At 41.4% G+C, this 14,238-nt stretch overlaps 1 protein-coding gene across 8 annotated transcripts in view; it reads left to right on the top strand.

Moving 5' to 3' along the window:
• TENM1 (teneurin transmembrane protein 1) overlaps positions 1-14,238 on the top strand; it is a 1,357,925-nt gene that overhangs the window by 1,259,300 nt on the left and 84,387 nt on the right. For all 8 annotated transcript variants that reach the window (XM_073547613.1, XM_073547619.1, XM_073547618.1 and 5 more), the window contains one exon: positions 13,484-13,850. In XM_073547613.1, the coding sequence (XP_073403714.1) occupies positions 13,484-13,850 (367 nt within the window). The remainder of the gene's footprint in view (positions 1-13,483; positions 13,851-14,238) is intronic.

Here is a 14,238-nt window from a genome sequence, read left to right as displayed (position 1 = left end):
AAGGAATGGGTGATGATGTCTGCAACATGCTGGTGTAGTGCAGGCGCAGCTTTCTTAGAAAAGTATTGGTGACTGAGCAATTGGTGCTGGGGGACTGCAACAGCCTACAGCTTTCAGAAGCCATCTGTATCTACCAGGTGGAAAGGCAGCATTTCTGTGGCTAAGAGATTGGAGATGGTAGAGTTCAACCTCTTAGCTTTGTCATGCATAGGAGGAAACAATCTTTTACATGACCACAACTGTGGTACCATGGGCTGGCTGCAGTTCTGAGAAAAGGCAGAGTATGGTGAACCAGACAAACTGCTGGACTGTGAGAGAGGTGCAGGCGGAGATGTTAAGGTGGATTGAGAATGTTGTGGTGTGCTTGGTCTCTGAGATCGTTCAAAAACATGTCCGCCTCTGTTACAGCTGATGGCGGGCTCTAAGTCGGCGTGACTGGAGTGGGTAAAGAACCTGAGGTTCTGCGGTCGAAGATCTGCATCTCAATAGTTGGCACAGTAACAGAGGAAGAGAAAGAAGCAACACATACAATTGATAGGGCGGCTGATGTTTTTTGAGGTCTGCTGGTCTGCCTTTTTGTGCAGTGGGATTCCCACAGTAACGCATGTTGATTGCGCTTGTGAAGGTTCATACATGTAGTAGTCAAATTATTGCACTTTTTACCTCAACTCATTTTTTTTTACAAAGTTGGCAGATTACGTGCGTTGGCTCATTCTTTGCAGTGTCAAATAAGGTCCAGGCTAGGCAACCCTTGCCACCCCTGTGAGCTGCAGACCTGCAGATGCTGCTGGTCATGCTGGTCACAGGCAGGGTTGTAGCTGAGGTTGCATTGCTCATCGTGGCTGCATCACTACATGTCTGCGATGTATGGCGCAATGTAACCTCCCCATCTTCCTCCTCAGATGACCTACTAAGCTGTGTGCCTCTATGTTCTCACCAACTGGGATCTAACACCTCATCATCATCATCCTCTCTGTTATCACATTCCTCACCCATGGAGTCACCCTCCTCCTCTTCTTGCTCTGACACCATGGTACAGTCCACATGAGCCTCAGATATCTGAGTCTCATCAGGATCACCTTCCCCCCAGGGGTTAATGTCTGATGACGAGGGTCAGGATGCTGTTCAGACTGTACTTCGTCCTAACCCGGAACCAAGCTAAAAAAATTTGGGCATCGGTGCAGGTTTCTTCCTCTTGACTCTGCAAAGCTTTTGAGTACATTTCTGATGAACATGGCATAGAATGTGTGAACAGGTCTGCAGACTCACCCATCTGTGGTTCCGTACAGTCAGTTGAGTGGTTGAATAGTTGGGACTTGGGGGAAGCAAGAAGAATTTGGGAGTCACCTCTGTGTACTGTACTGGGTGTGATGTTGAGATGGAGGAAGAGGAGGAGAGGCCACTTGAAACTGCACTTGCCATCCACTCGAGTACATGCTCTTTCTGGACATCATTGACAAGACATACCGCTGTGCCTCTGCCAAAGAAAGGTAGTGGTTTAGTCTGTCCAGTAGCATAAGTTGTCAGTTGTCTTTGCATAGGACGTGAAATTGCTTCACTAGTGCTTTCACAACATTACCACCTACTCCACGTACACCTTGAACACCAAGCCTAATTCCCCTTCCACCATGGCCTCGCTTTTTCCCAGTCATGTTGCTCAGATAGTTTGGTAGGAGCACAGTATTAACAACAAAAAATTAGATTTTAAAATCTGCACCACATCTGCAAACAGCTGAATTTCAACGACAGTAAATTCAAAGTTGAAATATGATGTGCTGTATCGTGTTAGTCACAAAAAAAAATAATTCTTTGTCATACAGGCCTGTGTAACATTGATTAGATGCTCCAAACAGTTTCAAAGTCACATACTGTATGATATTAGTAAGAGAAGAATTTTGGGGGGCCTGATGATAAGGCCTGTATAACATTGACGACATGCTCCAAACAATTACAGAGTGACATGTTCCCTACTCTATGATGTTTGTAACAGAATAATTTTTTTGGGTGGGAATGGGAACGTAGAACAGGATCAATAACAGGGTGGCTATGGGAAGTACGGGATCCAGGATCCAGCCTACAACTATTACTCATCTACTCAACACCATTACCAGAGAGCGTTTGATGCTCATCAGAAGACAAATGTAACAGATGCGCATCTCAAGCTAGGTATAAAAGATGCCTGTGAGAAATTGGATGCCAAAGATGCACATAATATAGAAGATAGGCTCTAAACACTTTCAAACTCAGATTTCGGTTGCTGTATCATGTACGTAAAAAATTAAAATAAATTAATTTTAATGTGCAACAGCTCTGCACACAGAACAATTTCAACGCTACTAGATGAAAAGGTTGGATATAGCGGGCTGTATCACATTTATCAACAGAAAAAAAAATATTTTAATGTGCTTGAGGTCTGCAGACAGTTTCATGTCACCACCACAAAATGACAACGTGGGGTACGGCAGGCTGTTTCACATTTAGCAACAGAAAAAAATTATAAATTTTTTTAATGTGCCTTAGGTCTGCAGACAGTTTCATATCACCACAGCAGTAAATGACAAGGTGGGGTACAGCAGGCTGTTTCACATTTAGCTAGTGAAAATATATTAATTAGAATGCTATACTCGTGCATGGAGCAGAATAGAAGCCGTGCACAGCACGTGCCCTGCTGGCTTTCTTTGTGGACCTCAGTATGGCCAAAAAAGAAAAAAGTGCTGGAAGGTAAATTTAACAGCCACACTGGACACTAGCTACCTACAGGTTCTGACTGATATACAGCCACTTATCTAAGTAGCTAAAATGTGGCTTTTTCACATTTAGTTAGCGAAAAAATATTATTTAGAATGCTATACTTATGCATGGAGCACAATAGAAACAGTGCACATAACACACTTGTAGGATATGTGCCCTGCTGCTGGCTTTGTCTATGGACCTCAGTGATGGCCCCCAAAAAAATTTCTAGCTACACTATCTGACCAATATACAATCACCTAACTAACTAGCTAAAATCTTGCTGTTAACAGTGCCAGCGTCAGGAACAGCCTCTCTGCGCTGTTACAGTGCCAAAATGGCACAAAAACAAGAAGTCCGGTATTTATATGAAGAGGGACATGTGATCTCAGCAGCCATTGACACAAGCAGACAAAAAGGCAGTAATACTTACCTGCCCAGATCTTGGAACAAATGCGCTCTTAGTGCTTTTGTTCCAAGATCTGGGCAGGTAAGTGTTGCTGCATTTTTATCTGCTGTTTAAAAATGAATTTTTGGAGACTTTGAGTCTTCTTTAGTGGCTTTGCTATTTAGTTTTATGAGTAATTGAATCCAGAAAAATGTTTCAACGCTTTTTTGGTGTGTTACATAACACAGAAATGTACAAAAAAATCATGTAATACTCTATGAATGAAAATATAGTCAATTTTTTCACCCCCCCACCCTCAAAAATTAAGTAAACTGCCACATCTATATGTTTAGCAATGGACTGCAAAGCCCTAAACCTGCCTAGAGATTGTATTCAGCCACTCTCCCTGCTCCTGCAACTCTCTCTCCCTCCCTATGCTAAATGCAGAATGTATCTGATACAAGCAGCAAAGCACAAGATTAGCCTTTAGAAGGACTGTTAGTATGATGGTTCAGCTTCAGCACCAGTATCAACATTACAGAACTTTGATTCATTAAACTGCACACACACACACTTGAAGAAGCACTCTCTCCCTCCTATAACAACTGTCACAGATCTGTGCAATGGCGTCAGTGTGCCGAGCCTGACGGCGCCTGTCCTTTGGTAACCACTCATGATGTCAGACGGCCAGCCAATCACAGTAATGCCACTACCAAGATGGCTATGGCATTACAGTGACTCACAGGCAATCCCCACATGGTTATTGGCTGTGTAACAGGTGCCAAATAAGTGGGTCGGTGATTCAAGTTTCAAATTCAATTATCGGCTAATGCTCACCGAGCGTCGAGCACATCCGAGCACCCAGATTCTTGAGTGATATTCGAGTATCACCGAGCACCTTATCTCATCCCTAATGAGAATAAAAAAATATCATGGTGGGATTTTTTCATGTATGGTTGGTACAATTTTTTCCTCTTGTAGGTTTGTTTGTTTTTTTCTTAAAGCACTAACCAAATGTATTAAAATGTTTAAAAGAAACCCTTGTTTTTATGAAAAAAAAAAATGCAGTTAAATCTGCAGTCACCATGTGTACAGCAGAGAGAGCAGAACAGATTGATCTATAGTTTTGTGAGAAAAGATTCAGTATAACCTGTGTTTTATTCATTTACACCTGATATAGAAGGGGAGAGCCGTACAGAAAGAGCAAGAATGACTAATGGATCACAGTGCAGTAGTAAAACACTGACTTCCAACAGAGTAAAATAGTATTAGTATATATAAATCAAAAGAAACTGACTCATGCAAATCCACCAAAAATCATTTTAATAAACAAAGACATACAATAATCATAAACATAATCATAAATTATACTAATATAAAAAAAATACATTGGGGCCCTCGTGGAAGATATTATTAATATTAAAGCAAAGAAATATAAAATAATAAACAAATAAAATATTCACTTTATAGATGCCAGTGGGAGACACGACTAGTAAATGTCTTATAAATAACACTGCCAACGTAATCCGCACTCAGCGTGTCCCTCTCAGGTCTTGATGTTGTTTTTATAATGATGAATCCACTGACGATAACACAGGGCCAGATTGGTAAAGTAAGATATCTGTACTGCCACAATAATATAGATATATAGATATGGAAGTTTTACATTGAGAATCACAATAATATGTCCGGACAGACTCGACAATCTGCAGCAAACCTCAAAAGAATATGTGCATGTAAAAGTCTTGACAGTCCACAATATGCCTGGGCAGTCCTGAGAATCCACAACAAATCTCAAAGGATTATACCGGTGCTGTCTTGATGTGGTACAGATGAAAGCACCATCTATTCCTCTGAAAGCCAAGATCCAGTGATAAGTTGCTGCAATCAAGTTAGGATGATTATTGACAGGATCAGGTAACAGGATGATTATTGACAGGCTCAAGGAACAGATGATCCAATCTTCTTTAATCTGAGCAGACTGATGAGTAACAAATGGCAGTTTGGTGTCTCCAATAAAAACTGGCAGCTTGTGGAAAAAAAACACTAGATGCATTTCAAAACCACCCAGGTTTCTTTTTCAATAGAGATATTGTAAGAAGATGGACCATTCCGTGGATGCCTGTTCTGTGCCAGTTCCTGAACTGTTGGGGCTCTCTCCTCTGTTGTCCGGGGGAAAGCTTAAGGGACCGGACCAATCCTTGCATGCGGAAGCAGGGGGCGTGGTTAAAGGGGTACAGATTCAGTGCGTGCAGAAACAGGCAGACTTGGCGGGAACACCGTGCAGCAGGGACCAGTGAGTGCTCCTGCCCTGGAGCATCCATAAAGCGCAGGCCCATGCCCGAGCATTGCCGCCGCCGCTGGCAGAGAATGTGAGGAGAGATGTGTGGTGTGCCCATTGGTCATCACGAAGCGAGGTGCCAAACGATCCGGGCCTGTGAGTACCGTGCGCGTGCCGCCTAAAAGAGACCATGTGCAGGACCGTCATTTGCATCCTGATTCCCCAGTGTATATCCGCCAGACCACGGTGGGCGTAGACAGTGTGGTGGCCTGCACTCTCCCGGCTACATCAGTATATGGACTAGGGACAGCGGAAGGTACCGGAGACCAACCGCTGCTGCCAGAAGACGGATCTGTGTAATCTTCAGGACCCCCACAGGACAAGTGCCACCTGCTCTTTGGTTCATCCCATCCTGGGAAACGTCTGACAGGATAAGTGACCCAACAAGAACTGTTGATCCCCTTTCTGCTCTTCTTTAACTCTGCATACTATTTACACTTTGAACTGCTTATGTCCCATGTTAACCATTTACCTCCCTGCTTGGAATATTCCCTGTTTAAGTAAAGTTATTAACTCTTGCTCTGCCTTCTGTCTGTCACTGCATCCCACAACCTGCTCACAATATCATTTCCTTTGAAATTTTTGAAATCTTTTGTCTTTCTTAGATTTTCAGTCCGGTGTTTGGTCATATCAGTGACTGACAGCTTTATATCTATAAATGTGCAGAGAGAGCTGTCAGACCCTGGTGGGACCACGCACTGGACTACAAATCCCAGAAAGGGCAGAGGTCCAAATTTTAATATAAAGTAAATTTCAAAAGTGCTTGTTTTATCAATCACTATCCAATAACACCAATCTGTGAAGAAGAAAATAATATTTGAACCCCTTCGCCCTGAAGCCTGTTTTCACCTTCCTGACCAGCCCATATTTTCTAATTCAGACCACTGCCACTTTATGATGTACCTCTAGAATGGTTCAATGTATAAATATAGCCAAAAATATGAATTAAAACTTAACATTTATTTTAGCATTAAAATGTAAAGACTAGTAACAACATTGAAAAGACACAAGAAAAAAACCAAGCAGATCTTGACTGTTCTCACAGGCCAGTTGGCGTAAATGTTGCCTCAAAGAAGATATTGGATATAAGTTACACTGAACTAATTTCATCAACACCTATAATGCATTAAATATAGTGGGTATACACAGACCACAGTTAATATTTCCAAAATAATACACTCAAGTATGACATGTGCCACATCTCCATTTTCAAATGAGAGAAAAAAAGAACCGTCTCACCCAAATGCAGTAAATACACTCATAGGCATCTGACACCGGTCCTTATAGCTCCACAGGGATGGGGGCATAAGAAGTGAGTGCCTGACTGCCATCCAATAGCAGAAACAAAGCCGTGGTGGCCTTCTGTCTTGACCAACTCTAAACACATTTCTTCCCTTTGTGGAATTCATCAGGTTATACAAAGTAGTTAGAGTGGACGTCTTCTCCGTGCTGACAAAACACTAAGGCTCAGAAAAGAGGGGGACATTTGGATTTGGGAGTGCAGAATTTGTGGAATTTCTTTTGGAGGGTGCCATTTTGCTTTTCCAGAGCCTTTTTGCTACCAGTAACGTGGAGGCCTTCATGTTTTTGTTAACAGATAACGGACCTGAGTGGGGATTTGCTTTTATGTGGATTGAGTTGAAGCTTTTAATGAGAACATTTTAAATAACATTTATCCTGCCTTCTATGCTGAGCACATTCATTGGGGTTTCCATCAAAATCTCTGAATTACGGCATTCAGATGACAGCCTTGATAGATCCGGTCACTAAAATGAGGCAGCAGTATGTTACTGTGGACTCTGTCTGGCCTCTGTTCAACGCTGTCCTTCTTTTCAGATGTGCTCAAAACTGTGGCCGACCACACTTTTATGCACAGACACTGGTAAACCCTTGGCCATATGGCATCCAGTGGCCCCATCTGCTTTATTATACGGAATCTTCCACTGGAGCCATCATACCTGGGTGACCCAGCTGCCATCTTTTGGCTTTAGTTCATCATATAGACCATTGAGCTCGCATTGTGCCTATCGGAGCAGAGAGGGAGCTCCCTCCCTCTGCTATGCTGCTAGATGTCGCTGTCACTATTGACACTAGCAGCAGAGGGGTTAAACACCAGTGGTCGGCACTAGCACCTCCCATGGCAGCTTACATGTACTGTGGATGTCGTGGATTAAACCGCTGTTTTATTATATAGGTTACTGATCAGTCAGTCAATGCCACCTAACCCCAGCCAGGAGTCTTCTTTGACTGTAGCCTGATATACAGAATAGTAATTAGGGAATCTGGTAATTAATAAGACCTCTCACTTTTACCATTGTTGTAAGCGAGGTAGGAAGTGCATTTGTTTCTTCAGTTTATTGTCGGGCAGCTGTTAGCTAATATACTCCTGTTCAATAGAACCTTCGTCACAATTAATTAAAAATGATCTACAGCAGTTAGAGCGAGTGATTCAGCTGAGCTCAACCATTTAGAGCTGCCTGCCTCTGCCTTGAATATTTTATGCCTGACATGAGACAAAAGTGTATATTCGGAGTTATTCCCAGTGCCCACATAGAAGTGCATGCCAAAAGGGCAAACACACAGCATCAATGAAGATCTGCTTATCCAGGATTCAAAATACCATGAGCAGTCAAGCTCATCCATAAAAGCATCCTGTCTGCCACCCTTTGTTTGCAGACTTTCAATTAGATTTAAACTCCTGAGATTTACTTTTAGAGAAAACCATTTTCTAATGTGTTTTCCCTTTCACTGGAAAAATATAAAGGACTTTGGTGCGATCATGAAAAATCAAAGCACTTTTGCCGTTAAATACATGTTCACCTGCAGGAGATAGAACTTCATAGATAGAGTAAGCCGTGACCTAAAAAACTTCCCTGAAGTCAGCACACACCACAGTAGGACACGATAATAGGCAAACAGTGGCATGATCAATTTAGTTTAAGAATTTGGGGTAAAATAAGTTAGTGCTGAACATTCAGTATGTTACCAGAGACATTTATTACACTACCAACCTGCCACCATTTAAGGGGTTGTTTATTTGGGTTTTAAAAGAAGAATCCATACTACCCTTACCAATCGCCCACCACACCCATGCTGATACTGGCCAGACCATTGTTTGATTATCACTACAACCAGGGGACCAGACAATGTCAGATCAAGGTGGTAGAAGGGGATCATTACGGTACATAAAAAATACATTTAAAAAATCACTCGATGGATGACCCCTTTAGAGCGTACATAGTCTTGACACAATCTAGCATTTTATCACAGTTTAAGAAGCAAGGACGAGAGTGCCTGCTAGAAGAAACAGTCACACTGCCCGTTCGTTGCACAATTATTTTCAGTTTATCCTAAAATAAACTGCCATGTCATGCTGTGTACATCACACTTTTTAGGCGTCCTGCACATGGCCAAAATCTATACATTGAGACTATGTAGGGACTCTGCAATCCTCCATATGGTGCCTCCATACGGTGCCGTATTATGGAGACTTTCTCCCCCTTTGCAAGTGATGCTAACAGGGAAAAAAGTTTTGTAACACAGTATTTGATGGAGCATGACATATTTATTTCCTGGCAGTATCAAACAGAATCTAAAAGAGAAAATCTCTCTATGCCTCGGCATGAAATCTGAGGCATACAGTGGTATAATATATACAGTATGTCTACCGGTGCCACATTACAGGAGCATTTGGAGCTTGTGCAGCGTCATAATACAATTTTATACATTCTTTGCCTGAGATATTCTACATATATAGAACTATACCAACCAGGTTAATGTCAAGCTACTGAGAGGTATAAATCCCCAAATAGTAGACTGAGCATTTTCAGTGTCTATGCTGCAATGTTTTTTGTGATTTTTTTTTTCCAGTTTTTTTTTTTTCAAACAAAATAGCTTTATGGACTTTATTCTCTTTGACATCACCATTGCACCCCAAATCACTAGCATGTTTGTGTTCATTAGGCTCGGGTCATATGAGCATATGAAAAGTCGCCCAAGTTTCATCCATAAATCTCAGATGATTTTCATCCACATTGTTATCTGTGTTCGTTTTTTATGTCCATGTGCGGAACCATTTTTGTAGATCTACATGTGAAAATGTACTTGACGAAGTTTCCTAGGTTAAAGTGGTTGTCCGGCTTTAGTGTACAAGTCTGCAATCACTCTATATGACTGCAGACTTGCAAATCTTCATAGCGGTGTGGTGCCGGCAAAGGGAGAGGCGGGTGCATGACCGCAAGTATGTGTCTGCATGCATGGCGTCACATGCCGACTAGACGTACATGGCTTCGCTCATTACAAGTTTATTGAGCAAGCCTGGATATGTCTAGTCGGAATGTGGTCTGAAGTTTGCAAGTCGCATTCTCCCAGCTCCGGCACCGGAGGATCGCCACAGTGCGCATCAGTGAGGATCCTCTGCGAGGATCAACAAGTCTGCAGTCACGTAGAGGCTGGGCAACAACTTTAATCATGGAAATATAGATGACTTCTCACTAAGTGAACTTTACAAGACAACTTCCTATCATGCACAGATGAAATGTGATGCAGATCTACAGGACCCTACTATATCTGCTGCAGATATAGCAAACAATGAGAATCGCATAATAAAGTATAATAACTATGTAGAGATTGATTGGAGCACATTTTGGAAAGCCCAATTCACATTTTCTATTACAGCTAGGGCCCTTTTGTAAATTTGGTCCACATTATATAAGGTTGAATGGAACTTTTGGTAAAGCCGCGAAGGACACGGCACTGTCCCTATATGTTAGACGTCCTTCCTATGTATACATCGTTCACGTGCCTTTGTTTTCTTTGGGCTATGCAAACTCTTAGTGTAGAATGAATAAATTCACCATGTTTGCAAAAGTTTAGACTAATAATGTAGAGCTACGTTTAGAGGTCAAAGGTATGTTTAGAGCGGACTAAGCTGACATTGTCTGTTCATACAGAGTTCTGGTACGCGGTGTAGGACATGTGAATCTGCAGGCGCTGCTCACTCATAAAGGATGTGTACTTACGGATCGGATGATTGATAGATTTACAGGCTGCTTTTATGAAATTAGCACAAAGTGATGAAGGCGGTGATTGCTGGTTGATTGCTTGGGATCCAGAGCTGCTATGAAGCATTTTACCCTGCAGTGTTGAAGTAAGAATGTCTGAGAAATGAAGATAGGCTCTGATTGAAGGATTTGCTGCATTTTCCAATGAATCCGAAAAGAAGGCACCGCGGTACATGACACATGTTGCAATGACAATTTGTACACTTACTGACAGTTCAACATTGTTAATTTTTTCCTTGGGAACATTGATGGAGAATTTCAGACTACAGGGAATCTGCTGCCCAGTTTTCAAATGTATCAAGAAGAAACAAAAATGATGGAAATAAAAAAAAAAAATTAAAAAAAAAGCCTGCATACTTATATTAGAAAGTAGGAGAAGCTACTGCAGTGCAGTGTATGGCAAGAGCCACAATATAGCCATCGTTTATATTAATGAAGCACTTCTCCCATCAAAGTTTTTCTTCTTAATATATTGCAGTTATCATATTATATTGTACTGTGCACTTACAATTGCTCATTTTTCCTTTCTACCCAATTATTTCTTCTCCTGTGACATCATGTCATTAAAAACAGACTAGCTGAATCCTTCTAACCTCTATGTAGAAACAGGAAGTATCTTTTCCCTGCATGAATCATCATTAGAACTACATTTCTACATGACTATAAAGACCCTGACAGGAGATAGAAGCGGAGCAGCTGGCACGAGTTGGGGCAGGGCTGCCAGGGATATTGCATTGATGTAGAATTGTAGTTTTAATGATGACTCATGCAAGGAAAGGAGACTTCCTATTTCTACATAGAGCTTAGAAGGATTCAGAATCACGTAATGTCATTGACTTGATGGAAAAGAGAACAATTAGCTAAGTAGAATGGCAAAATGAGCAATTGTAAGTACACGGTGCCATAAAATGTGATGACTATTTTAAGAGGTTAAAAACTTTGAAGGCAATATGATTTACCCATAGAACAAGCCTATTTCACAATCCAGCCATGAGATTCTACTTACCTACAGTGCTGTAGTCATGCATGCAGTCCACCTCTCAAAATCTAGGATAGAGACCCAGAGTCCTCATGAAACTGGATCACAAGCCCTTGCAGAACCTCATGTTGGTGCTTCTCACACACGTCTATTTTGTATCACAACTTGTGTAAAAAAAATGCAAGTTTTATTAACTTCCCCTTCTACTTGCGTTGAAAAATTGTAAGAAAATCAACTTGCTTATTTACTTGAATTATCACAGTACCCTAAACTCAAGAAAACAGATCAGGTCTCAGATCCTACGACTTCGGTTCAACATAGAAAATAGTGGGATTGTCGATTTTTTTTTTTCTTTTATATCATCACTGTCCCCGATGGGGCTCACAATCTAAATTCCCTATCAGTATGTCTTTAGAATGTGGGAGGAAACCCATGCAAACACGGGGAGAACATGCAAACTCCTTGCAGATGTTGTCCTTGGTGGGATTCGAACCCAGGACCCCAGCGCTGCAAGGCTGCAGCGCTAACCACTGAGCCACCGTGCCACCGCTTATATGTTGTTATTCGATATGTTATTCTATGCCTGTTTGTGGGTTCTCTAGTTTTTAAATTTTTTTTCCGTACCTGTACAAGGTTGTTTATTCCCCACTCCCTTCCCTCCCTTCCTACCTTCCTTTCCCTACCCTGTTTATTTCCAAAAAAAACCAATAAAATTATTTGAAAACAACATAGAAAATAGTTTAATGTGTCAGCGCATGACCAGTGCCAAGTGTCAAGGGACTGGCTACCCAGCTCATTTCTATAGCTAAAAGCCCGGCATAACTGTGGAAACATACTAGCCCCGTTTCCATACCATACCGATCACCTGCTGACACCGGAAACTTGCTAATGTGTCAAACCCAACTAAATATGGAGACTCCACGATCCATTGCTGATATCGTATGATTAGGAAATCTTTGTCATTGGTTGTTTTTCTGGCTGGACACTCAGTTTTAGCTACTGGGAATATTATATTAGTTATTTGCTTTGGATAATTACTTTTTGTTAGGGCATAAATTCTCTCATCCCAGAGAATTGAGCCGTTTTTGCAAACGACAGACTGATCAAAGGCTGATAAGAGTTTTATCGGAGTGTCAGCATAGTGTGATATGATTCTCTCGGATAAAAGAATTTTAGCACATTGTGAGGAGAAGATGGACAACAAAATTTCTCCATCTTCTTCATTTTATAAAGGCGCAGAGATCAGACTGCATTCAGATGTCATCCAAGTGCAGCTCGATGATTTCCATGCACTCTCATTGGCTTGCAAAGCCGAGTGCGATCTGATAAAATTGGACAAGTGCACGGACGCATAAAGTATCATTGGTCCGAGCACAGTCCGATGTTTTGTTGGATCGCACTCGGACCGATAACGCGGTCGTCTGCACTTGCCCTTAGAGAAGTCCTTTGACCTTAAACTGACACCAAGATATCCCACTGTAAGTATTTTTAGCGATTAGCTTTCACATGGGGGAAAACATAAAGGTAAGTGTTTAATTTTCTTGCAGCGCCACCAAAGGGGAAATGAAGCATTACAGTTCACCAGAAATTCAATGGGATGACCAAATAATTGCTCCGACTGGTAGATAAGGTTGCTGATGAGGGAAACCCTATCAGTTGCTAAATGGGTCATTTAAAAATCAGGGTTTTTTTTTAAACCCATTAACTTTTCATATTTTTACAGGGTGGATCCTCTCCATAGCAATAATTATATATTGTTTATTATAAATCCCTTTGCTAATAAAGTGAGCCGCTGCTTTTAAATCCGGTCAGTTCCCAAATAAGCAGTTTTCTAAGCACTTTTTTTAAGTTTGTAAATGAAAAAAGTCATTATAAGGAACGTACAATGTGATGAATTGCCATCAATCTGCAAATTTCATCGCCTGTTGCATTCATGTTGTTCTCTCATGAAATATTGGATTCATACGGCTTATTCCTTGCAGGTTCGACTAGAATGGCCTACTGATCTTGCAGTCAACCCAATGGATAACTCTTTATATGTCTTGGACAATAACATTGTACTCCAGATCTCTGATAATAACCAAGTGAGAATTATTGCCGGTAGACCTATACATTGCCAGGTTCCTGGGATAGACTACTTTCTCGTCAGCAAAGTAGCAATACATTCCACCTTAGAATCTGCACGTGCCATTGCCGTGTCCCACAATGGAGTTCTCTACATTGCTGAAACAGATGAAAGGAAGATTAACAGAATACAGCAAGTCACCACAAATGGAGAGATCTCCACATTAGTTGGAGCCCCCACGGACTGTGACTGCAAGATCGACCCCAATTGTGACTGCTTTTCAGGTAAGACCAAATGTTTGTATTTTAATCAATATGAAATGCGACCTTACTAGTAAAGAAGATGAATGGATCTTTACAAATTCAAATTTGCCGCTTATGCTGAATTTTCCCCAAAATATTGATTTACAGCAAATAAATGTGCACAAATTTCAATACTGGAAAGATACTTGCTTTCATGTGGGAGAGAGAAAAGAAAGAGAACCTCTCTGACCATGAGAGCTTACACTTAACAAGCGAGAAAGAAAGGGAACATTGCTGACCTTAAGAGCTAACACTCTATAGAAGAGAGACGACCCCAATCTTACACTTTATATGAGAGAAAAGACCACACTGACCATAAGAGCTTACACTCTATAGGAGAAAGAGAGAGAGTGGACCCCTCTGACCATAA

The sequence above is a fragment of the Dendrobates tinctorius genome, unplaced genomic scaffold (genome assembly GCF_039654945.1).
Source record: "Dendrobates tinctorius isolate UK_male_01 unplaced genomic scaffold, ASM3965494v1 ptg000154l, whole genome shotgun sequence".
NCBI lineage: Eukaryota > Metazoa > Chordata > Amphibia > Anura > Dendrobatidae > Dendrobates > Dendrobates tinctorius.
The sequence above is the reverse complement of the archived record's forward strand: the minus strand, read 5'-3'. Positions and strand labels throughout refer to the sequence as shown.